This window comes from Candoia aspera, chromosome 8 (assembly GCF_035149785.1).
Source record: "Candoia aspera isolate rCanAsp1 chromosome 8, rCanAsp1.hap2, whole genome shotgun sequence".
Classification (NCBI taxonomy): Eukaryota; Metazoa; Chordata; class Lepidosauria; order Squamata; family Boidae; genus Candoia; species Candoia aspera.
Window position 1 is genome coordinate 53073932 of NC_086160.1, and position 26337 is coordinate 53100268.

Consider the following 26337-nt stretch of genomic DNA (forward strand, 5'->3'; position numbering starts at 1 on the left):
GAGTATCTTGTCTTTCACTGTGCTATCCTCTTTCCATCGATGAACTACAAGATTCCATACAATCCTCTGACATTAGCAATCATAGGATTTGTGTGTGTGTGGTCAGCTGTATCCTAGTGTTAAGGAAAGGGAAGCAGCAAAAAGAAGAAAGAAGCCCCTGTGACTATTGGCACTCTACGTAGTGCTGTGGTAACATGGAGAAGATAGATTTAATTGCATCATCCACCACAGACAATTATGTGATTGGTCCTATATAATATGCAGAGTTTTACCACAGCTACTCTGCCACTGCCAGTTGTTGTACAGGATAGATTCTGGATTTTCATATTCATAATACCTTAAAATGGAAATGGGACAAGAAAAGGAAATACACCAACATACTGATCATTCCATTGAATTTAAAATAAGACTAGCTAATATTAACTGACATTTACCCCCCAAATTTGGTAGTAAATATGTAAGAAAATAAGCATAATGGTGTCTGCTAGCCATGGCAATAAGCTCCACAGAACTCTTGATCCCAGTGTGGATGAGCAGGTAGCCCTACGATGAATCAAATGGTCCAAATTTATAAATCAGTATGAAAGTGCCAGGATGCAATCATCTTCCATCTCAGAGAGTAGTACAGAATTACTGGGATCAAAATTCCTGGAACAAAGATATAGTTTAGAAAATGTGACTTACAGTGTGTTTTATGCAGGAGGTTTGGTTGAAAGACTCCTGTACTCTTCATTCTCTCAATTAGCCAAGCATGTTCAACACCTGAAAAAAGCTTGTCATAATCATCACTGCTCAGAATGCGAGCTTGTTGAATTTGTTCTTTTACCATATTAATAAAGGAAAAAGAGCTTTCACTAGAATTCATTAAGGAAGAACTTCCTAGTTGAGAAAAACTACTGGAAAAACTGGGTCCTTTGCACCATGATTTCAGTGAGCTTGAGCTGTGGCTGCTGTTCACAATGCCTCTTAACTTTTCACCTTCATCTTCTTCAGTTGTAGCACAATCACTGGAATGATTTACTGCTGGCTTGTTGACCCATCCTGATGAACATCTTGGGGTCTCAGGCCTGTAATTTTGTGGATCTTCTATTACATCTTCATTGGTATGATGGTCTGTTAACTCTCTTCCATCATCAGAAACCAATTCCCAGTCCTCTGCTGTTTGTAGATTAACTTCAGGTATTTTAGAGGAGCATCCTGTTCGCATCATATTGGCAGACTGGTTAACCCAGTTTTGTACAAAATGTTCACATTCAGCTTTTAGCACATTGTTTCTTATGGAAGCAGATACTATCTTTTCGCTGGGTAGATCTGGATTCATTAGGGAATCTTCAGTTCCATCGACGGTTTCTCCTTCTAAGTCAATCAGTTGCCAATGACTTCTAGACATTGGGCCTGAATCTCGTATACAGTTTGCATTGTCTTCTATGCTTCCTTTTCCAATGCTAGGAATAGCAGCATTGCTGCTGTCCGTGGTTCTGGAAATCTTTCCTGAAGAAATTATTCCAAATAGATCTTTTTCAGAAGTAAGACTCATTATATTATCTTGGTTGGAGTTGGTGCTACTATCTTCTCTATCCACTACTGCCTCCATATGTTTCTTTCTGAAATTTGAGTCTAATTCTTTTGACCTATTAGCGAAGGCTATGTTTTCCTGAAAGGGATGCTTTAAAGGACTTGTGTCACTTTGAGTGCATTGAAGTGTGATTTTGTGTGTTTTATTAGACAACAAGCAAAGATCACTCTCCTGAACATTTTTTTCGACATCTTCAGGCAAGTCTGTAGTGTTCTTTGTTTTCTGTACCTTATCATGGAGTACCTTATCATTTTTATTACTGACAATTTCTTCCTGACTAGTAATGGATCTTGATCTGGACAATTTGCTCCAAGTTCCCAATTGACTATAGACTTTATTCCTGCTCTGAGAATCAAATGAAATCTCACCAACTTTGTTTTGATTATCAGAAGTTTCACTTGCTGTCTCTTCATCAAGAGAAACACTCCCTGTAACAACATAAGAAATTTTCTTTCCCATGTGGTCTTTAAGACCATCATGTCTTTTTCTTGTTTTCTGTGAAACTGGGATTGCTACACTGTGATTGTCAAAATGAGAATTTGCTTCAGTTGTGCACATGGTATCCATATTTTTCGTTTCGGTCTTTAGAGCTGTTATACAGGCTCCTGTCTTCCCTTTTCCTGGTCTAATTTTATGGCTCATGCAAGTACTTCCAAAAACATCACAGACTGCTTTGTGATGCTGAAAATGCATTCTGAGAACCTTCTCAAAGCTCAACTCACCACTCACAATCTGCTTTTTGACATCAGTTTTGTAGCTATCAGGAATGTAGGATTTGGCATCAGAATTAGGGAAATTTTGCACTTGCAATTGCTCTTTAACTGACATGACCAGGCCCATAATATCTTTAGCAAGCTGTTCTTTTTCCTGCTCTTCATTTTGAAGTGAATGACTGTAAGCATATAGCTTCTCCACGGCTTCCTGGCACAACTGATTCACCTGATTAAGGCTTTTGCTCTCTCCATACAGCCGCTGGTGCACTTTTGCAAGGGAGAAAGCTGCTTTGATAAAACTGTGGAGCTCTTGTTTGCTGGTGACTGGTTCCTTGTCCTTCTTGCTCAGTAGACCAATTTCAAAGGACTCCTTTGCTTGGGATAAATAAAATGCTTGCTTTTCTGAAGGACACGCACTTGAACAGCTGTAAGTCAGCAAACATGTTCCACGGATGTTCTGAAAGATAAGTACAATGGAAATGAATAGGATTTTGTCAAATTCATGTGCCAAATATACAAATCCTTTAAAAACCTATTTCAGCATGTAATTAGAAAATTGTTTTTTTCAATAATTTCCAGTTAATTATATTTTCTACAGTTAGTGAAAGATATTAGATGTATTTATTTAGCATATATTTATTTAGTATAATGTTTTCAATCACTGCTCATCTTTGTAGAAAACGGAAACTTAGAAGAATACACTGTAAAAAATATTGAAACAGCATAATCAGAATCAAGCAACGATGGGTATAACTACAACAGATAAAACATACAAAACAAAGATATAAAACCCAAATTAACTCAGTCAATCTTGGCTAGTAATTCATATGGAAATTGTAGTCCTGAAATTTGAAAGAAACCAGGTTTTCTACCCAGCATCAAAGAAAGCAAGATCCTTCAACAGTATCTAGTAATGAATTTATTCATGTTATTTAGAGCTATATGTTGGCTACCTGGACCTTAACATGATCTTACAGTTGAAGGATTGTACTATCTATGGTGTTGGAATGACTGAAGAGGAAGGGCAGAAAGAAACAGCCATGTATTACATATAGACTTGTCTAAAAGATTCATTTGCCCCAGAAGATAAATTAATTTTATGGAACTTAAATTAATCATGTCTTCTTAATTTCAACATTATTTATAACTAAATATGGATTTAAACAAGACACTACATTTATAACTATACTTATTCTAAGGGAAATGCCAGTGAAATAAATGGAACATGCTTCTAGGTATATTTCTGACTGCAATATTAATTCCAGACAATAGCAAATATTTTAAGTGATAGTTGTTTAGAATGAAAAGCTTTAATCCAGTATATGTTCAGGCTGCATCTTAACTTTCTCCTTTATATTTCATTCATTTCATCTGCACTAGAAATTCAGATTGTAATCTGAATCAGAAATATAGATAGGCAGCAGCATATTATAACAGTAAGTGACAAAGGCAGCTGTAAAGAATTTTCAGGACTGGAAGGAAACAGAAACACTGAACATGGTACTTACTACTGCGGTGAGCACAAACAATGGCGTGAACTGGCTCAAGACTGCAGCCAGCTTGCAAGCTTCAGCAGCCGAAAGTAAATGATGGTCAAACTCTCTAAGAAGGTTCTGGTAAACCAGCAAGAAGAAAACGTACATTTAGAGATACTTCTTTTGTGTGTTTTAAAAGCCTACTCTATATGACACTGATTCAATTGCATTGGTTGATTCAGAAACAGTGTATGATAAAAAGGATAGGCTTGAATTATGAAATATTTTTCATGAATGTGGAGCTGAAGATTGCTAAATGTGTCAAAAGCAGTATATGACAGAAATAAAGCATGTGTACGGATAAATGGAATTCTTACAGAATGATTCAGTATTGAACTGGGAGTAATACAAGGAAGTGTAACGTCATCTTATTTGCTTAATGTATTTCTGGATAGATATATAAGGAATGCTTGTAGTATGTTAGATGGGATGGGACATTAATGTATGTGTATTTCAGTAAACAAATGATGCCATGTAATTGCCTGAGAGCCTGAAGTGATTTGTAGTGAATGCTATATACAGTGTATGATGCAATCAGGAATATAGATCTCAAAAAATTAATTTATTACAGGTACCTACATTTGACTTAGAAAATGGAGTGAACAATCGCGAAGTACATATAACTGGCAAAAACTAGAGCAAGTATTTGTCTTCTCATATACCATTTACTAAAAATGGAACAATGAATGGATTTTAAGTGAGAAAAATGCTAGTAGAAAGGTAGTGGGTGCTATACGATTGGGTGTAAGGAAAGAATATTGGTTGAAACAAGTGAAAAATGGCTATGTATAACAGCCTTCTGCCTACTTTATTATATGAAAGGGAGAGGGGTACATGCAGATAAACATAAAAGGAAGTGGGAATGGGGAACTTAAGAGGTATGCATTGTAAAACAAGAAACATAACTAATGGTCATGAATGAATGGGTGATGCATGAATGTAGCTTGAATACAAACATGTATAACTGGTGTAAAAAAAAGATTGGTCATACAGTGAAAATGATGAGCTTCAAACACAAAACAAATATATGAAACAAAGGTGAATGGGTTGAGAGGAAGGTTGGATGGAGTTAATGACAGTCTCAAAAAGAAAGAGGTGAGAAGTTTAAAGAACGAAAGGCAATGTATGGACTGTATGGATATAGTAGAAGCAAGAATGGTTAGCAAGGATAGAATGATATGGAATGATATGGGCATAAATTAGTTTTAGTTATGTTTCCTTTCCTTTTTCTTATTTCAGGCCTTTATTTCCTTTGGTTTACTATTGTTTACTCCCTGCACAATGCTTGTTCCAAAAAGTATGTATGTATGGCAATTAGCTAAATCAGGTTCACCTCTGCTGCAAAAATAGTTACCAGGCCAAGATGAGAATTGTTTTTAAATCTGATGTAATCATCTTCACTCATGGATATAAAGATGTCAGCCAAAATACCCAATGAGGTAGCTATACCCTAAAAAGAACACACAGAAAAAAATGTATGTTTCTTTGTTTCTACTTTAGGTTATTTCAAACATGTATACTTTTATTCAAACTTGAAAGAAGGGAAGAACATCTAAGGCTCTTTATCTACCAAATTCTTAGTGGGACAAGAACAATCAGCTTTTTTCTCTAGTCATGAAATACTAAAAGAAGATCTACTTATAAAGAAAATTTGCTTTTTTGTTGCAACAGATTTGCAACAAACTATATTGTTCCATTTGTGAGCAGATCTGGTCATGAAGACTACAATAAATCTGGACAATATGAAGTAGATGAACAAGATGAACTCTGCAGACACCGGTAAATCATAGAGAACTGTGATTCTAGGTACTTAAAATTTTGTGCCTGCTGAAGCACTTCAAGATTAATTAGGCATATCAGTATTTTTTGCAGATGAGTGGAAAGCTGAAGAATACTAATAAACTAACTCATATTACAGACGTAAATATAGAAATAATAACAGGAATGTATTTAAATTTCACAATTAATTCCCCATCCAAATCACCTGTAGTTTTTCAATTACTCCAAATCAGTAACTTCTCTTCAATTGATTTAACTCTAATTAATTTTCCACACAGATCCTGTTCCAAATTAAATTTGCCTTCAATTAATCACCCTGTTTCATCTTGAACGAAATTACTTCTAGGTATAAACTGTAGAGCCATACTTTAGTGGTGGTGTTGAATATGCCTGCATGTGTGCATGCATCCATGAGAAAGAAAGGACAAAGTGCCCACATTCATCTAAGAACTCTGTTTCTTTCTCTTTGATAAATGCATCTACAGTATATAAACCAGTCTCAAAATTTCAACAGCTATTATACTTTTTAAAAGCAGAACAAAGAACAAAATTGTTCCTTAAGATTTGCAACATCTTAGATGTCAACTGCTCCAAAACCAAAGGCTTCAGAGAACATGGAATTTTGCCTCTTCAATATAAGCAGTTTTATGAAGGTGTCTGTCTCTCTGTATTCAGTTGAATCTATGAAATCAGTGTGTAATGTGTCCATTTTTAATTTGAGCTAATAATCACAGAAAATGATATCCAGCTCCAACCTAGTAATGCCCTGGGTAGGGAATATTCAGGGTTTTTAAAAATTGCATTAATCACCTTCTTATCTGGCTGCGGAAGTGTAAAATAACCCAAAATTGAGGCCCAGATCAGCTCTGCTGCTTCATACCACATCCCTGAAATAACAGCACACATAAAATGTTCATTTTTAAAATATTTATTTTTCAAAAAAGAGTTTTGCTAGTGATAAATGTTGGAGCCAGTTCACAGGCTCTGATAATGACAGGGGTTGAGCATTTCATGATAGGAACTAACACTCTCAATTAGTGTTTATTAATAATGTATTTGTTATCATTTCCAAGAATGCATATTTTACATTACAGCTATTGTAATCAGGATGGGGCACATAGTTACAAAAAGATCAACCAAAGAGCATATGCAGTACCCATCATATCATGTTATGTACTACAAGATGCATTTCATTTTCCAGAATATGGAATAGACATCCTTCTCAGAATTTCAACTATATATTTTATTTTTTTCAATTAAAAACATCATCCCAGTAATGGAGAAAAGATGGCAATTACATTTCAACACATTGCAGAAGAGGCTGTGTATTGGTAATTACACCAAATCTTCATATTTTTGTTAAGAAGTATTTCTCAGCATGAAAGCTTTTACTCATACTAGAAGATAATTTTGTTTGTGAGTATGTGTGCTTTCAAGTCAGTCCTGAGTCTTGGCAACTACACGGACAAGTCCATGCTGTTTTATTGGCAACTGTAGGTGGCTTGCAATTGCCTTCTTCCTACAGCTGGCAGGGAGTGATTGGCCCAAAGTCATCCAGTTGGCTTTTGTGCCTATGTCAGGATTAGAATGCCAGTCTCCCAGCTTCTAGACCAGTATCTTTAACCACTACACTAACTGGATCTCAGGAGACCACTGCCGTTTTGTTATTAGTATTATCATGTGCAACTTCTTGTCTCATTAACTATTTGTTTCTGCAGATGTTATCATTGGGTTTTCCACCAGGTCTGTCCAAGTGAAACAGTTACAGTGCAATCTATTCCAAAGTTATAGCTCATGAGATCATAAAAAGTGAGACTGTTGGATTTATCTAGCAAACCTACCCAGTTTCTGTAGAATCTGTCCTCTGATCTGTATACAGACTGATTGAACAAGAATACGATCACTTTCTTTATAGTACTTCCATACTCCTAAAAAACAAAAGGAAAAGGTCAGTTAAATATCATTCAGAGCTTTGAAGATGAGGAATCAGAATAGTAAGATCAAAAGTTGCTCAAAAGTTAATACTCAGTTAAAGTTAACAGTCCTTGTTTTACAGTTACTCATTCTGTAACTTAAGCTCTTGGAGACATTCAAAGACATAAATATATGATTATTTTATGCCTTCAATGACATAAATTTATTTTGGGATTATAATTACAGTGATATTTGGTTACATTATATATTTCTAGAAAGCTCCATTCATTAGCACAGTGAATATATTGCAGATCTTCAGTGAGCCAAAATAGTTATTAAAATGACAGGAACACATTAAAATTGGTTCCCAATAGACCTGACATGGAAGGTGAAACATGCAAAGCTGAAGAAGCAAAGACCAAAATGGGGTTTTCCTCCCACCAAATCCCTTTATAATTTAAGGAAAATGCATCTAAAAATTATTTGCCTATCCCAAAGTAGGCCATAACTAGTTTTTATAAATTAAAATGGAAAGATGTATCAAAAACATTATTTATGTACCTGTTGCTCCACTGCCAATAATAAGACTGCTAAGAATATATTCAGCCTTCAGTAATTTACCTAGAAATATTAAATATATATTTTTGTTATAATCAACATGATAGGGCAATGCCACTTCATGAATAAGGTTCCTTTAGCTGAAATGATCACCCAGGGTAAATACAGACAGCTGTGTTGTTACACCTACAACTATACATGTGGATCAACTTTGTGGTATTAATTTCCCACCACACTCAACATAATCACAGGTCTTTTTTTAAATAACTGTAGCTTCCCTTTAGCCCAAAGTGGCATATGGGGAACTACTTCTTAACTTGAACAATGGTGCTCTTGTAATGATTGGGACCCACCTTAAATTAGGCTGTAACCAAGCAGCAGCTTTAGTTAGAGACTAGTGATATAGATGGTCTTAGTCTCACCCAGTTGAAGCTGCACTCCTCTACTGGCTTATTTGGGAGTAAGCCCTATTGAACACAATATATTAAACAATGAGAGGGCAAGTACAGCCTTGAAGTGTTTAGTTTTTTTATATATAGGATCAGATTCATCCAAACAAATACTTTGTTCTATTTGAGGTTTTATGCTCTAGATATGTTACCTTGACTGACACTGGATTTTAAAAATGAACAAACTGAGAGCTCTCTCTTTTTTGCTGACATATCTATTTCTCAGATTTCCCATGAGAATGCTAAAAAATCCTAATATTCCCACTTGTATTGGAATGAAGTTATTGAAAGAAGATTATAATTTCGTTAGTTTACCAAGCCACTGAAACAAAAGCTAACCGATTGTTTTAGCTTTCCTTCTTAACAATAATCAGAAATATATTCTATATGTTTGAAAAAGTACTACAATGCCATTTATGTTCTTTGCACAGAGCAAAGGAAAAAAGTCTCAGTCTATATAAGTTTATTGCACTATAGTATTTGCACCCTTGAGTTATGTGGGTTGTTTTTTAACCCCTTAAATGCAGTTTGAATTGTACACAGAAAATATTAGAACTGTGTAATCTATTTTAAGACACCCCTGTTCTGAAATACAGCAGTTCACATATCGGTATCTAAAACAGCAGGAAGCAGCCACATCTAAAAACAGGAGACAAAAGCTCCAAGTACTATTTTCCTCGTTCTTTCACAATTTTGTCCTGTTTTCTTCCCCATTAGAAACTCTTTATACCATGCACTTTGGGTCAGCAAAAAGAGGTGGAAGAAGATTACTATGTGGCTGACAGGAAAAGGGTATCAGTTTGTTTGTTTTTAAAAATAGAATTGTGGTAATAGAAACATCACCTTTAGAATGGGACAATCTATCCTCTTGAAAGTCAAGCATCTTCTAATTAGAACTGGGCTAAGAAAATGGAGGAAGGGTCAGGGGGCTTGCAGACATCATTTCATTACCTGAATTCACAGAGATGCGAGCCTGACGGATCACCAACTGAGGAGCAATTGGTACTGTAGGCTCCAGCTGATGCAGCCTTTTGACAATTTGAAGAAGCTGGCTGGAACCATCAACCCAATATAAAAACCGGTCAACCAGGAACATAATAGCTGCTGCCATCACATAGTCTCTGTTGGCAATGGAGGTTTTTAAGTAAACCTGAAAAGAGGACCAAATGCATATGTGAGTAGGAACAAACTGCCCTAGGGAGCTGTTTCTAGGGGACCGTCCATAAAGTGCACCATTCACGAGGAGACAGAGAGGGTACCAAACTGCAACATTTGTTTGCTTATTTCTCTGAAAGTTGTCCATGCTTCCCTTGGACTGCAGAAACTCCCAAGGCAAAGCAGGGAAGTACTGCATCCAATGCAGCAAAAGAGTAGAAAAAGTGGAAAGGGACTTAAAAGAGACATTACAAAACGTGATAGACATTTTCTGTATGGCAGCCTGCTATTTACCTTTGTGTGCAGTGACATTTATTTTTGTAGTTTTTCCTGTTCATTCAGCTTCTGAACTTAAAGTTAAGTGGTGCTGATAAACTTATGTAAACAAATGTATAGATTGTTCTAAGTCATGATTGGTTTAGTTTGATTAAGCCACTGTTGCTGGGTTCACAGATAATGCAAAGACATAAACCATGGTTTATAAGCTACAGGGACTGAATTCACACTATAGGCTAAGTTAAGCCACACTATGGCTTAAACAGAATGTGTGAGCCTAGATATTAAGTTAGTCTAGAACTAAGAAAGTTAAATTTGGTTCTCACTAAAATCAGTGGGATTTAAATTATGGACAATGTATCCTACAGATTTTAATGAGAACTAAAAAGCAAAAGCAGTATATAGTAAGAGAAATCAAATGATCTGTTTTGTTAAAGGATGGAAGCAAAATGGACTTTAATAGACAGATATATATCCTCTTCCTAATGCATTTTGGGAAGAACCTGGGCCCATTCCATCCCTAAAAGGTAAAGGTAAAGGTTTCCCTTGACGTAAAGTCCAGTCGAGTCCGACTCTAGGGGGCGGTGCTCATCTCCGTTTCTAAGCCTTGGAGCCGGCGTTGTCATAGACACTTCCGGGTCATGTGGCCAGCATGACGACTCGGAACGCCGTTACCTTCCCGCCGAAGCGGTACCTATTAATCTACTCACATTTGCATGTTTTCGAACTGCTAGGTGGGCAGGAGCTGGGATTAACAACGGGAGCTCACCCCGCTGCGCGGTTTCGAACCGCCGACCTTCCGATCAACAGCTCAGCGGTTTAACCCGCAGTGCCACCGCGTCCCTACTGTCCTAATATTTATATTTCAGAATAATTTGCTCAGATTTGTAGCCATGCATATGTCTGCAGGGAGCATCAATGTTTTGGGGCTTCAAGAGTGAAGGCACTCTCAGTGCCCAAAGGAATGCAGATTCAGAGCAGCCTTCTCAGATTATTGGGCAAGCCCTTGTGATGAAGGAGCCCTAGCTAGAGCTTTCATGCCTAGTTCAGAACATTTCATTTGTAGGAAAAGCTTCAACGGTTGTGTCAGTGGGCCTTCAGACAAACTTTAATAAGGAACAGTTAAGAGGAATTGGTCTTAGCACACAGCAGCTCCTACCCAAACTTGTTTGAGCTTGGAAGCTAAACTGGATGAGGTCTGGTTAGTACTAGATGAAGTTTGGCTGCCTGAAAGCTTTACCACAAAAGATCCAAGAAAGAAAAAAATTACAAGGATGGATCAATCAATATATATGAAATATAGGAGTGATAAAAATTACCTCTCAGATTTGGGACCAGCTGCTTTTGTTAGTATATCAGGAAAGAATTATGGCCTATGATTTATTTTTAAGTCCTTAATTTATTTAAGAAATTTATACTTTTTTTAACCAGTTTTTCATAAAGCAAAAGTATACAAATAAGCAATAATTTTAGAAGTGTTTTTTGCTTAATTTCTTTAATAAAACAGAACAAGGAGAAACTGAATAAAACAATTAAAAGAAGAAGAAAAAAAGAAATGCTACAGCAGCAGCAGTAGCACCCGTTGCTATCTCAAACAAGGACCCAGCTCAAAAACAACACTCAGAGAAATTTGAAAGCCTCTTGACAATCAGGTAGAAAAACAGAAGCTTTTTTCACAGAGGAAGAAACATCCTGTCAATACTTGGAACCCTTCTGCTTCCCTCGCGTTGTCTTCGCTTAGGATTTAATTGATCACCAAAAGAAATGATAGAGGTAGAATATCCTTTGGCCCACAGGGTCAGGGGTGTCCAACTGGTCAGTCTGAAGAAAGTAGCGTCATATGGCAGACCCTACCTCTTTGCATTGTGATATCACAGCAAGAGCGGTGGATCTTACAACGGGACAGTGTGATGCTCCTTTTGTCCTTTTGACAAAAGGACCCAAAGCTGTGGACAACCATCTCTTCACTAAGTAAGCGCAAGAAGACTATCTTCCAGTCATGAGGATTTCACTAAATGTTTCTTCTCCTTGTAAATAAATTTTGAAAGCCAACTCCCTGTCACCATACTGAGGGAAATTTTCCTGCAGGGTATTAACAGGAATGCAGAGTATATGTTTACTCACAAGATCAGGGTGTCAATTACTTTGAAGTGCTCTTCAGATGATTCAGGCATTAAAAAAACTGACTCTTTTTGAGGATACTTTTTTAAAAAAAATAAAAGGCTGCGATTGAAAGGGATTCCCCTTTCCCTGGAACACATGCTTTCCACCATGGGAGGAATCCCCCTCTTGAAGCACCTGTAAACTGACACTGCCTAGGTACAAATTCTTCACAGTGCTCCTACCATATGTATAGGCGCTGCCTTCATTGCCTAATATATTTTTCCCCTTTGCTCCTTGCCTTCCTTTAAGAAACTGAAACACAAAAGCATGGGAGAGGGTGACCTGCCAAACAAAAGAGCCTTTGAGTTCCTAGGAAAAGGAGATGTGGAGAAGGGTAGGAGGAATCCAAGTGGCCCTATTATTTCCACTTGCACTAATTAGACATTTTTCTGTCAGCTATTGAGCACTGCTGAGAGGCCAAACTCACTGAATTCATTTCTAAAGTGTTTACAGAAGTTTGCATCTGTTTGTGTCTCTTCAGGAGGAAAATAAGCACTTCAATAGCATTGTGAAAAAATCTAAACCAAGTTTCCCTATTCTGGAAGGCTGGGCAGCTGCATAATTTAACTCTCTGCTTAATGCGGAAACCTCTTGTATCCCTCTTCAAAATCAAGTTGACATAAAATAAGGCGAAGTCAAGACAGGGGAAGAATATTGCCTATTTTTTTTCTTTCCCATAAGATAAGGTGGCACTTCACTCTGATAAATTCAGCTTGGTATCAATTGTTGTTATTATAAAACTGTTTTTCCATCTCCCTCAACAACATGCTAAGAAAATGTTTGACTATTTTTTTGCCTATCAAATCAGCCCTTAGTCCACAAGAAAACTGTAAAACAGATGTAAGACCTCTTCTCCCTAACAAATATTCAAACATTATCAAACAAAATTTAAGGCAAATTCTGAGGACAAATCTGTAGCAATTGAAGGGTGTAAGGATCATTTCACACATGAAGCCTAGATAAGGCAACTAATTTCTTCCTCCCAAGATCGTTTGCAGAGATTCTAATAAAATTGTTTCTTACAGGCCAGGACACTAAATTCTGTCCAATTCAATTTTGTTAGTCTCAAAACCTGTAATATATGCTTGGTCCGCCATAAAGTTGCCAGCATTTCTTGAAGAAACTGTGTGCTTCTGGAATCATCCTCTTTTGACAGATCCATGCTGAGTTATAGCAAAGCTTCCTTCTCTTTTTACAAGCATTATCATGCAGAAGTATGATGTAACTGGAAGGATGGTAGCATAATTCAGATGTTCCTATTCACATATAACAAGAAACTGTAACGAGACTTGCGTTCACCTTGTTGATGCTTATGAAGGGGCTGAAAGCTTCCCTTTTAGGTAATTTCAGTTTTGGCTTACATTCAGACAATAAACTGGGATTGGATTTAACAGTGTTTAGGAAAAACAAGCCATCTTCATAAACTATTTTTTCACTTTCTCTAGCTAGAGTTTTAAAACTAGCCACAATCTCTAGGAATTTGTAATTTGTAATCGTAACTGAAAGAAAAGCAACTTCTTGTGTTGCAAACAAATAGTGTCTATGTATAAAGCTGTTGATAGAAAAAGGTAAAAAAATATGCTGATCAATTGGAAATGCATGTTATATCCTTACACATTATATCAAATACATGATTTATAAAATTCCCTCCACATATGCGTAATATGAAGCTAGGAATATCCAGCTTTTATGTGACTTTTATGTGGAATTATCATGATTTTTGAAATCTATCACACGATGATCCATTACAGATTTCTCAAATCACAAGTTAAGGTAATGTCTCACAAGTCAGGCTCAACTCCTGGAGACTATATGAGCACATTCATACAATTTCTTTGCACTAGTACAGAATTAATTTCTTATTGCCTTCTTCCATGATTTTTCAAGTTCCCAGTCTAGTTTACAGATATTTCCTGTGGTCTCCGATCCAAATATAAATCAGGTCTGACTCTACTTAGCTTTACCAAGTTCAGGTAAGTGCTGCCACCTGCTGTGGCAAAATGAGTTTGTATTATGTTAACAATACCAAACTACTGTATAGCTGTTCTTAAGTCCCTTACAATGGGCATAAACCAGAGCACACTGTTGTGTTAGCGCTTCTGTATTTTAATACCCCCATTTACTATATAATCTCAGTATTCTTTTGCTATTTTTTTTTTAAGAGAAAGTACATTTTTGACCTCACCACAGTTTTGTTTCCAATTCCACACACGTCCCACATCCCCATGGAAAAAGTAATTGGTACATATGGATACGTATAATGTATCTCCACCAAATTAGTATAATTTCAAATAAACCAATTCAAAATTCTAATTGTAATATTTATGTCAAAAGATAATGTATAAACCATTGATTCAGTGAATGAGAAGAATAGCCCAACCTTAAAAAAATAGAATGTAAAGATGGTGGATGGGTGAAAGGGAAAAAGAAGTTTTTGTATTCATCAAAGCTAAAGAGAGGAATAAATATGCATTCTGCTTGAACATCTGTTTCCATAGTGCCCAATGTGTGTATGTAATTGAATTTAGGGCATAAAAGGAACTTCATGGCTGGAAAACCGAAGAACGTACAAATGGAATTAGGTTTGCAAAAGATTTCTATATCTTAATTAAAATGCATCTGGGTATGTGTGCAGGTTGGGAATTAAAAAATGGTTTTCCCAAAGAACTTTTTCTAAAAAGCTCTGAGAGGATGAATATGCTGTTTTCTACTTCCTTCTTTAAAATGGCTTAAATCCTCCCAGCATTATACCTTTATGGTTTAAGTTTTAGCGTCGAGTCCAATGCTACAACATCAAGCATTTGCCAGAAAACCCCCTGCTTCCTCAGAACTATCTGCTCTAGCAATTGTTACCAATGTTGCAAATACAAAATTGCTTGTGCATACAGTAGTAAAGTAATGAATGGAATGGAAACAGAAGATAACAGGAAATCTCAATGAGCAAGAATTAAACGTCTCCAAAAAGAATATGCTTTTCTTTCTCCCATGCCTTTTCTTTCCTTAAATATTGGTAGTTGTGATTACATTTTCTCTAGTTTTCCACTGAAGTTCCCACCACTTTATCATCACAAAACCCCAGAAAGGCAGGCCAGGCTGAGAAAGTAAGTAAGCGGCACACAGTCATCCAAATATTTTAAATAAGGATTTCCATTTAACATCCAAAACTCTAACTATTTATGTTACACTTAGGGCTACCAGATTCAGGCTGCAAAAAACTAGATGAACACTAGATTGCAGCAAGAAGTTGGAATTGTCTGTATCTCTTTGCTGCCATCTAATTGTTGTTTATATTTTTGCAGCTTGAAAGTGATAGCCCTAATCACACAGACCTTGTGGCTTTATCTTATAAAATAAGACTGAAATTCTTGTTCAGTTCCGTATAACACAAGAAAATCCTTTAGCAGAATCAAGATTCCATAGAATGCAACTGATAAGAGTTCATTATCATAGATAGGAAATTAGCTGCACAATGGCACCTTGAAAAGAGACAAAAAAATAAAAAAGAATGTTGCTTTGGCCCCTGAATCATGTTCAAACATATAACTTAGTTATCACTATTAGACTAAGGCAGAAATGGACATGTGACCTTCAATGGTTATTGAATGCCAACTTCCATCACTTGCAGTCAAGTGAGAGATGATGGAATGGTGTCAATTAACATGTAGACAACCACATGTGCACTTCTGTATAAAACCAATGATTTGCATCAAGATGCTATTCTTACATAGAGTCAGAATATTTTCTACAGTGAGAATAAAGGAGACAGTTGGGCGGCTGGGGAAAGCTCAAGCTGTTTTATTTAATGCAACAAAGAGATACTGCTGTGAACTATGGAATGGGCCCAAGTCCTGTAGCCTAATCTTCTTCCACTCTTTTGTTTGAACCACTCCTCTTAAGTTCTAGTTCTAATTTGCTTATCTTGTTTATGTTACACTCTTGTGTTGCAATTATTCTTCTTATGCCAGGTCCCTCTTTTCTTAGGAACTCCTCCCTGTCTTATCTGTTTCCAGAAACTAAGCAGCAGAGCCAATGGAACCTAAAGTCTTTTGCTGGTTCTGATCCTGTATGTCATAATGGCAGCTCAGCCACTCACTACTAGAGGCTTAATCGCCATCACCAAGTCCTTTAGAAGTTTAGAACAGGAGTACTAATAGCCAGCTGCTTCTGCATTATAGCTCTGCAAGTTACGCTTTCTCATTAATGAATGTGCAAAACCCCAAATACTCTTCTAGAGTGTCTCAGGAATCTTAGTTTCAGAAGTGTGCAGATTTAACCACAGTACATGTATCTTAGTTGCATCAAGAATTATGAGTTTTTGGCAACTCTAGCTTGTTTAAGATGTGACCACAAAGCTCTTGACTAGAAGCTGGGACTAGAATCAACACCTGGCTATCAGATAGTTAGATTCCCAAATAGGGGGCATTAATGGGGCCTCTTCTGGCCCATCCTTTGAAGCTCCAGGGAGCTGCCTCCATTTTGTAACTTTTTTTTAAACTTTCTAATACCAAGACAAGGTATATATAGCACAGTGGTTGAGGCTTAGATTAGAACCACCCAGTGGTTGAGACTTAAATCAGAAAGACCAGGTTCAAATTCTTCCCAAAGCACAGAAACTCATTGGGTGGCATGGGGCAGTTACTAGCTTTCTGCCTAGCTACTCAACATAACTATTATAGTAAAAACTGTAGAAGGGAACTATATTTACAAAACTGAGATCCTGGAAGAAAGGCAGAATATAAACCTAACAGACAAATAAAAACAGCCTGCATAATTTTTAATGATGATTATGCTCGCCCCTGTGGATATTCTCTCCTGAAGTGGAAAAGCAGAAAAAAAGTAGGAAAAAAGTTAAAAAATAACAATTGAAATAAATAACTGCAGCAGATATGAGTAAAAAGTGAATGTTGAAGAAACCCTAAGTTGATAGTTAAAATTCAAAAAGTTTGGGGTTTTTTGAATGATTATGACTGTATATTAAGTTTTCTTAGTGTCCAAAGAGACCATAATTTCTGCATTTTATTTTCAGTTTAAGTTTATTGAATCAAACATTTGTTATCAGATACCTTAATCTGAATTTATATTGACAAATAATGAGAATTACTTCTGAATCACCAAAAGAATTCATGAAAAATTGTGCTAAGAGTTACCATATCTTTTCTTCCTTTCAAATTCTTAGCTAAAAGTTCAACAGTGCAAACCATGATTAAGAGAAAAAATATTGCAGGGTACACCTCTCAGTCAACCAATTTTTTAAAGACTGGTAAAACCAACAGATATGGGATTCTCCCCCCATCCCCACCCTCTGCCAACTCCCCAGTCTGTTTCACGAGCCTTCTCATTCTGCTTGTTTTGTACAAAAGGGTTCTGCAGCCAATGCCAAGCTGAACTGTTTAAAAGGCTGATGTAAGGAGTCCTGATTGCTTTGCATACTCAGCCAAGCAATGGTCTGCAAACAAAGCTTTGCTTTTAACAATGCAAGGCTAAGTCAAATTTTCAGACAGGAGACCCAAGTGCTCTCACAAAGATACTTTGAGATCAGGGAAGCTACTCAAGAAGTAAGATGCTGCATGCTGTGAATAAGGACCACAAAATCTGGCCTTCCAGAATAATAAACACTTCATTCAAGGATCCCAGAGCATTTACAAACACTGGTTCATTCTGGTGGAGAGCTTATTCTAAACTCACCACTTTAGAATAAACCCAGACATAATGTGTTAACTGTTTTACCCAACAATGCCAACAAAGGGTTATTTCTGTTTCTGGGAGAATTAATCCCTCAAATCATATGAAAATAGGAAATACAGAATTTCATTTTTTGCTGTCAAGCTGTAATTTTTTTTAATAAATAAAATTCAACCAAAAATCTGGTTATTTAAAAGCAAAGGGGGAAAAAAAGCAAAGCAAGAAGGGAAAAGGCCTTTCTTGACTAATACTAATAATATGGGTCAAAGTGTCAGTCAAAGTACGATTAAAAGGAAAACAAAAAGAAGTGTCTCTTTTCTCCTGCAGTACAATAGTGCTGGAATATAAATTACCAACGGAACTGAAATAATACTTCAAAGCCCACAGGGAAAGGAGCACAGTATTTGGGAATCACTTCTTTTGGTATGATGAAACCATGAAAATGATGGTAACCCACAAACTTTGGGACACTTGGGTGAATAGTTTCAAACTAGCATGAGATGGGACCAAGAGTCCTATAGTCTGTAACCCCACGATCTGCTTTGTTTTGCTGGGGCAGCTGCAGTTATCAACAGATGTTTCAACAATAAATAATTGGTATCATCCCAGAAACGGTTCATCTACCTGGGGTGAGAATATAATGTGTGCAAACATGGCTTTGCTATTACAGCCACATTAATCTCCTATCTATCCAGGTTTCTCAGGGAGTTTACTGCAGGTGTTTATCCTAGAAGGGAGCAGACAAATGCTTTTGAGTTTGGGGGCTTTGTGGGCATTGTCAAAGGGTCAGCCTCCACCATAAATTTCTGTCTAAGGCCACACACCAGAAAGGAAAAGAGAAGAAAAAAAAGAAAAAAGAAAAAAAGCGGGGGGTGGGGAGGGAAGAGGTAGAAAATAGCCAAAACAAATTCAGAATCACAATAAAACTCCACTTAGTGCCAGGAATTTGTAAAACAGCAACAGAGCCGCCCTCCTCTGTCAAGGCATGTAAGTTACATCACCCAAGTTAAATCCATTTGCTTATGGAGGGGGAGAAGAAGAATGACTTGGTATCGATTGAATGGAACTTTAACTATTTTAAATCTCAGGCTAGCACGGCATGCTGTCAATACTGAGCCCCTTGCTGTAATATTCCATTTGTGCCCACTTGGAGTCTTACATTTAGCAAATTTTGCTTGGTTAATGGTCCACAATCCTTTGGATAAAGCTTGGAAATACATATCCATGCAAATGCTTTAGCTGAATACAGCAGGAAGTGGGCAGCATTTTCTGTAAAAGATGCTACCAATAGGATGTTGGATCCCTTGAATGGGAAGGATCCAAATAAAAGATTCTGGAGTGTAACAGGAGCATGCCAAATAGGAATATCTTATCTCTATGCATTTGCCTAAAAATGTAGTAAAGGCACAAATGAGCATCAAGTGGAATTCTTTTGTTAGAGAATTGCTCCAGGAAATTTGCTATCCTGATGAATTTTGGATAGTAGGACTGTTCAAGAGATTCAGCTTCAAACGGCAAAGCATGATTTGGATCATGAGTAGGTGTATATGAAATATCTGTCGGAACACCTTAAAGCAACTGCCTTTTTGTCTGGGCTTGTGTGGCTGCCCATTATGGCTGTTGTGCAGTTGCTGGAAAAGATATGTCTGGTTTAAGGGGTTCCTGACAGGTGCTTCATGCACACTCACAGGACTTTAAGTCACATGTTGCCCTTTGAATGGATTTGATTTCATTCTTCAGCATGAGATGCTTCTTGAAGAGATGCTTCAGATGAGATGCAAGAGGAGGCTTAATTAATGCTGTTGGAGCTGGGGAAGGTGGAAGAAAGAAGAGATTCACATTTCACAGGATATCTTAGTCTGCCTTCTTTTGCACTGACCTGCCGGTATTCAAAAATTGGATAGTCAGGCCCCTCTCTATGTCTTAACTGATGAAGTTATGATTGGTGAAGACCAAAGAAATGGCCCCTCAGTGACTCCTTTTTGGCAGAACAAACTGGCACTCATATGTCCACTGGTGGTCATTTTGTGAATGGGCAAGGCCTCCCAGAAACCTTGTTCTGAAAATGACCATACCAACATGTTCTCAAATTCGAAGTGTGTCCACCAGCCACCATATTCTATATGCTACAACTGATTTTACCTTGGATAAATCACCTATTGAAATATCAAGAAGAAATGTGAGCAACAGTTTTTGGAAATAAAGACCAAAATGGTAATGAATTAAAATGCAAAAAAGATATATAAAATAAAATGCTTGAGTTTGATTTAAAAGGACATAGATTTTTATCAAGTGAAAAGTTAAATGCATTTGGAAGGTAATAGTCTATGACATTCAAAACCCTTCTGGAAGTTGAATAGGACAGTGAAAAGCACCCAATTCATTTTGCTATGAGAAGCAACTGATATCTCCCTTTCCAAATCAAGATGCATATACCCAGGGTTGACCCAATTATTTCAGCACCTAAGACAAAAAAATCCCATAAGCACACTGGATTACAAATATAATAATACTAAATTAGAAAGTATACAAATCTGTTTCCCTTCCCAGATACTCATAATCAGCTGACCATCACCTAGTAGCTTTGAGAATGAAGGAAGCCTCTAAATAAAATGTTTTCAAAATAGAAATATCCTTTTCAAAATTATAACCATAAAGTAACAAATAAAACCCTTTTGCCGATTCTCATCCCAACACAGATCTTAGCAAGCTAACAGCTAACACATAAAATTTAGAATGAAATTCTTTACCTCAAGAAAAAAAAAAAACCTAGCACAAATGGTTTTAATCACTGCCATGATTAACTACCACGGAACTATTATTTCAGAAGAGATTTACCCACTTTGATAACTCAAATCACAATGGCATATATATATGATTATTATTTATTGTTTTATTCACCCCCATCATCTGGGCTGGATAAGGCTATCCTGTTCTTTATCATGCTAACTGATAAAATGTTAGATTTGTGTTTTTCATTTGCATACTTCAAAGTACAACTGATGCACTTGAGTGAATGGCTTCTTTCATCACTTCACTGGAGGAAGTCCCCTTGTGCATGAACCCTGTGCTTACATGAAAACTCATACTAAACTACAGATCAGGTTACATATCTTGCAATATGTGAACAAAATCAAACCATTGACCCCATGTCTTCTGACGACAACAGGAATCAATTTAACCATTGACTTGAATAGAAGTAGGATAGCAACTGTCATGGGGTAGAAGCAACAGTGAAAAATGGGGGGGGGTCACCTGTGTAACAACGACGCTACCATCTGTTGGATCACTGTACATTTAAGAGCTAGTGCAGGTTTCAAGGACAGGTGTCTTTGGTGTCATACCAGTAACTCATGCAGCCTTGCATTGATCATATCTTGCAAATTTGTTTTGTCTTCAAGGTCTATGGCTTGTTTGTATTGCCACCTTTCTGGCACAAAGGGCCACTTCATTTCCTTGGCTTCTTCGATGAGGGTCCTCAAATCCTCAGGGAGTGAAGCTGAAAGGGTCAAAGGGCAGGTAAGTGAGTCAGCCACAAAGGTTACAAGGTGATACCTTTCTTGCTGAAAGCATTCCCTTCCTCAGATTGCCTCTAAGGAACTACAAGCTGCCACTTCTTCCAGCAACAGACCAACAGGGAGAGGGGCTACCTGTCATCAGGTGACCTGTCATCCTCTGCCCTGCAGCTAAATTGGAGCTGTCTGCCATTAAGGGAAGAAATTTAGCAGGAAGAGAAAGACTGGATTATTTCATAGATACGAGCAAATAGCAAAAGGTGGAAAGGAGTGGAGAACATAGGATGCTCACAGGAAACTCATATATTTGGATATAAAATGTTAATGCAACAGACTCATAGCTTGATTGTTCTTCCTTTCAATATTATGGACACAAAATAAATATAGACCATTTCATTATTATTTGATAGATTTATACCCTGCTTCTTCTCCAGAAGTTCAAGGTAGCTCATAAAAATCTCTGTTCATTTTATCTCTGCAAAATAATTCCGTGAGGTAGTTTGGGCTGGTCAAAGTCACCCAGTGGGTTTCCATGGCTGAAGGTAGACTTAAACCTGCAGCTGCTCAGTCTTCGTCCAATTTCTTCAACCATTATGCCACACTGATTCTCAACAAAATTGTTAACTATGTTTGTCAGTTTGCACCCTAAGCTAAGAAATTCAGACAAGCATTTTAGCATCATAATGGCTTGGATCCAGATTTAAACACACTTCTTCTATAAATGGGGCCAGTGCAACAATTTTATCTTCTATCCTGCTGCTCTCTAAATAGTGTTTAGAAGAAAGTGGGAGATACTGAGAAAACTGTCAAAATTTACCATCTCAGCCCAATTATCTAATGAATCCAAGTTCCCTTGATGAAAAGCAGCTTTTCATGGAGACACTACTGTGATACTAGATTAGGATAAGAGATAAATCTGCAACTGGCTGTTATACAGTATGTGATAATTAATTAGAATCTCAAGGAGAGCCAGTGATGTGTAGTAGTAAAGGCACTGAACTAGGATTGGGGAAATCCAGCTTTAGGTCTATCCTCGACCATGGATGTTACTTCTTAATCAATGAATCAGATTTTTAAAAAAATCTTCACTAGAATTCATGTTGACCAAAACAACTTACGCATTGGGAAAATATGAGAACTGTATGAAAAAGTGATAGAAAAGGAACAAACATGGGAGATTAGAAAGCTGGTGCTGCTACAAGACAAGATGAAGCAAATAATATATTTATGACAAATATTAATAATTTTATTTATTATAATTTTAGTATGCTCAATAATGAGCATATGCATTTCATTTCAACAATTAGTGCTCAAGGTGACTTGGATGGTTGATAGCCTCAACGATTATTTAATGGATCATGGAGTTCCAAACTGGAAAGATTCCTTTCCAAATCATCTTTTCCTCTTTTCTCCTCTTCCTCAAATTTTGCCTCATCTGAGCATCACAGAAAATAATGGTAACAAGCTCCTTGTTTTGAATTCACGAACCACAATAAAATATGCTGCACCATTGCTATTATCTTTTAAGCATGACGCATGGTATACTGAATTAATCAATTGCCAAAATGTGTTGTACAACTTTGTGGTGCAAACTCTGCTTCTTAACTACCTGCGTGTGATGTTGCAATGTAAGTATTAAAGAGCAGACCTTGCATCTTTATTTCTTTATTTAATTTTTATCCTGCCTTTATTATTTTTGTAAATAACTCAAGGCAGCAAACATACCTAATACTCCATCCTCCTCCTATCTTGATGTCATGATGCATGTTTCATCGCTGTGGTTAGGTATGGATACCTATGAATCATAAATTCATCATACAGAATATGCTCATACCACACCAGGCCCAATTAATTGCATTTTAAGCCTAGTTTTTGTACAACTTCAACCACTGAATAATCCAAAGCGATAATCTCTGTCACACATTGTGACATTATTAGCATGCCTATTTCTCTGGTCAAGGCAGATTTTTACCCGTATCTCAGCTGAGGATAATTGATCCTAGGATGCTCAGAGTCTCAGATCCTTCACTTCCTGAAGCAGTTCACCTGGAGGGGTCTGTCTAATGAACTGACTATAAAGGCATTGATGCAGCATATCTGGAACTAAAGCGATTATTGATCAAGCTCTGCAGCATTTTGCAGGGGAGGAAGCAAAGAAGCAGCTACCTGATTAGAAGCTGCACAGCCCATCTGAAGAGAAGTAATAAAGCTGAGAGGAAATAGCGACAAGGAAACAAAAGTATCTTTTGTGGAATGAAAAGATATAGGCCCGCTTTTATATAAACTATATCCTTGAATGGTAAGGAACTATAATCAAAGCTGAACATCAGCAATGCACAAACTGTGGCTCAAGAGGCTGTCTCCCCACCCCACAGGATGCAGCCATGGCACTTCTAAAAGGAGTCACCAAAGGAGAAAAATATTAAATGGGGGGAGTAATAATCATACTAAAATAATGTATTAAGTGTAAATTAACTGGCAACTTTTTGGAATATGGCACTGACACAACAAATAAAAAAGACGGCACGCCCCTACTGTACACAAACAATGATTTCTGAATTAGCTGGATCTAAATTTCCTGTTATCATGGCTGATTTACTACAAAGCAGCAAGTACTACTGAAGCATCAGACTAGGTGGGGAGAAACCTCTGATTTGCCTGCCAGACAAAAATAAATTTTTGTAAGAGATGGTGATCATTTAGAGACTTTTAATGAACAAGAAAGCAAACCTCATTCTGATTTCTTGTCTGATATTAAGTAACTTGATCAGGGAGGTATTTTACCACAGGGTATGATGAAGGGTATGATGGCAGTGAATATGGTAAAACTCTTAAGCGACCACTTTGTAATCTACTGTAAAAGCCCAGCATTGTCAGTCATATGAGATTATGCATGGAATTTGGAAAACCTTCTTGCAAATACCAATTGTTTGCAAGTTTCTCTGCCTTCGTTTCACCAAATTCAAGGGGACTTACATGTGACCAAGAGTACATAAGTTTGCACTGTAAAATGATTTAACATTTCTTGTAACATGGTGGGACAGCTTTATCTGGAATAATATATTCCAAAATACTAACAATGCTAGCTTTCTATAGAAAGAAAAAAGCAAAAGGGTTTTGTCATTTTTTATTATTGATAAACTGATCACACCATGAACTCTCCTAGGGAAGGTCTTGCTTCATCATACGGCACACTGGATTAATCTTCCAATATAAGTAGAAATTGTTTTATATGTATCATGTTATTAGCATTTATGAGACTTTGTTCAAAGTATCAAAACACCAGGGAATGTTCTTCTATAAAAGCATCTTGCTCTATTTTATTTTCAAAATGACCTATGTAATGAGAAAGCAATTAAAGAATTCCAAAGTAGGGAAATTTGTTCGTAACAGAGATGAATTTTCAGCAAATGGAAGGGAAGTAACAGGCAGCATTCAGAAGTTTTATGATTATTTTCTTTTTCTTTTCAATAATTTAAATTTATGTGCATCACAAAACTTTGGGAACATTGTTTTTATCAAATGAAAACTGCCCCTTACAACCTCTGTTTACTGAAGCTTTAAATGAGAACTGACAGCAACTCAATGGTATATAATGTGGCCTCCTGCTCTGCCTGCCTTCATACTCACATCAGGTTCAGGTTCTAGAAACCCAATAATGTTTTGACTGCTAGAAAGAACAGAGCAAGCTGGTGACCTCAGGTGATCAGCTGTCTTGTATCTGATACTTAACACTGGGAACTCACCTCTCAACAGTTGATGCTTGCTTTCCTTGGACTGGTCTTCCACCATTAATGAGGGCTGCTCCAGCATTTGCTTGCATTCTTGCAACAGACGGTTCACCATTTTTTGATTATTCATGATGCACACTCCTGCTCTATTGGAATCAGGAGGAGGGAGTATTCTGGGTGCACAGTGATCAATTACCTAGGAGAAGACACACATTCTAAGTGAAAAGAATCCCTTTCAGGCTGACATACCTGGTGAACAAAAGAAGTAGTGGGGGAGATGATTAACTAAAACATCATCAATTATCTGCAAGGCTCAAATAGGGTAGGATAATAGGATATGTATATGATAGCCTCCAAGGACTTTATTAGAGAAGGGTATGAAATTACTCCAGGGTCCACAAGATAAACTGCAAGACAACAAACATCTCCATGCAAAAGGAGCACAAAGAAAGAGTTTGAAATCCATGGAGTTTTAAAGTCCAGTGAAATGGCCAGCTGGCTTGTGAATACAGAGAATCACTTTACATATATACAACTTCATGGGCTCAAGTGCTCTAAATAGGAAAAAAAATAGCAGGAAGGCATTTTAGCTTTGCATTACAGGAAAGAGCCAGGACGTTAGATACACTAGCGGAGTTCCATCATATAGTCTAAAATATATGGTAATTTTACACACCACACAGGAGTTGGAAGGTGGCAACCTCCACTTTTCCCCCAGCCAATATAAAGGAATGGTTCAACTTCTCTTGCTAAACTGTCATATGTGGATCGATAGCCCTCCTTAAAAAGTGAAATGAAAATGGCATCTTTTTATTGGCTAGAATTCTACAAATTCCAAGCTTATAACAGGTGGGGGACTCCAGGTGGGAAAAACTGCCCCAATTTTCAGCGTGGGGCAGTTTGATTCCCTCCTGATGTGCTGGACTTCATTTTGTGTAATTTCCCAAACAGCATGATCAAAAATGGGGTGATAATGAGAAATGAACCAGGTTGAGGAAGACTAGTCTAGAGATATTCCCTTTGTGACCAGAATGTCATCCTGTCATGAGTTTCTCCACCTTATGAGCAGAACATGAGTGGTAGAGAGAAATGTCATGTTAAATGACATATAACTTGACAAATGACATATGAGTTTTGTCTAATCGTTTGGGAGATCAGGGAAACTCTGAGGTGGTATTTGGCAGAGTTGCTTTGTGTCTTTCATAATGGCTACTTTGACTTATGAAATCAAGTACTAAACAAAATAGAAACAAATGATAGCCAATATGCATATAGGGTTTATAGTGAGGTT

At 37.1% G+C, this 26337-nt stretch overlaps 1 protein-coding gene across 3 annotated transcripts in view; it reads right to left on the bottom strand.

Annotated features, from left to right (window-relative positions):
* The window catches only part of ALPK1 (alpha kinase 1), a 30524-nt gene extending 5270 nt beyond the window's left edge, over positions 1-25254 (bottom strand). For 2 of the 3 annotated variants that reach the window (XM_063309844.1, XM_063309846.1), the window contains exons 1-9: positions 25062-25254; positions 21145-21299; positions 9476-9674; positions 8079-8138; positions 7445-7531; positions 6414-6490; positions 5179-5274; positions 3798-3902; positions 685-2746 (exon numbers count right to left, since the gene is read on the bottom strand). In XM_063309844.1, coding sequence (XP_063165914.1) covers positions 685-2746; positions 3798-3902; positions 5179-5274; positions 6414-6490; positions 7445-7531; positions 8079-8138; positions 9476-9674; positions 21145-21299; positions 25062-25176 — 2956 coding nt within the window. In that variant the 5' untranslated portion in view covers positions 25177-25254. The remainder of the gene's footprint in view (positions 1-684; positions 2747-3797; positions 3903-5178; positions 5275-6413; positions 6491-7444; positions 7532-8078; positions 8139-9475; positions 9675-21144; positions 21300-25061) is intronic. The other variant, XM_063309845.1, reaches the window with a different exon arrangement.
* Between the last annotated feature and the right edge of the window lie 1083 nt (positions 25255-26337).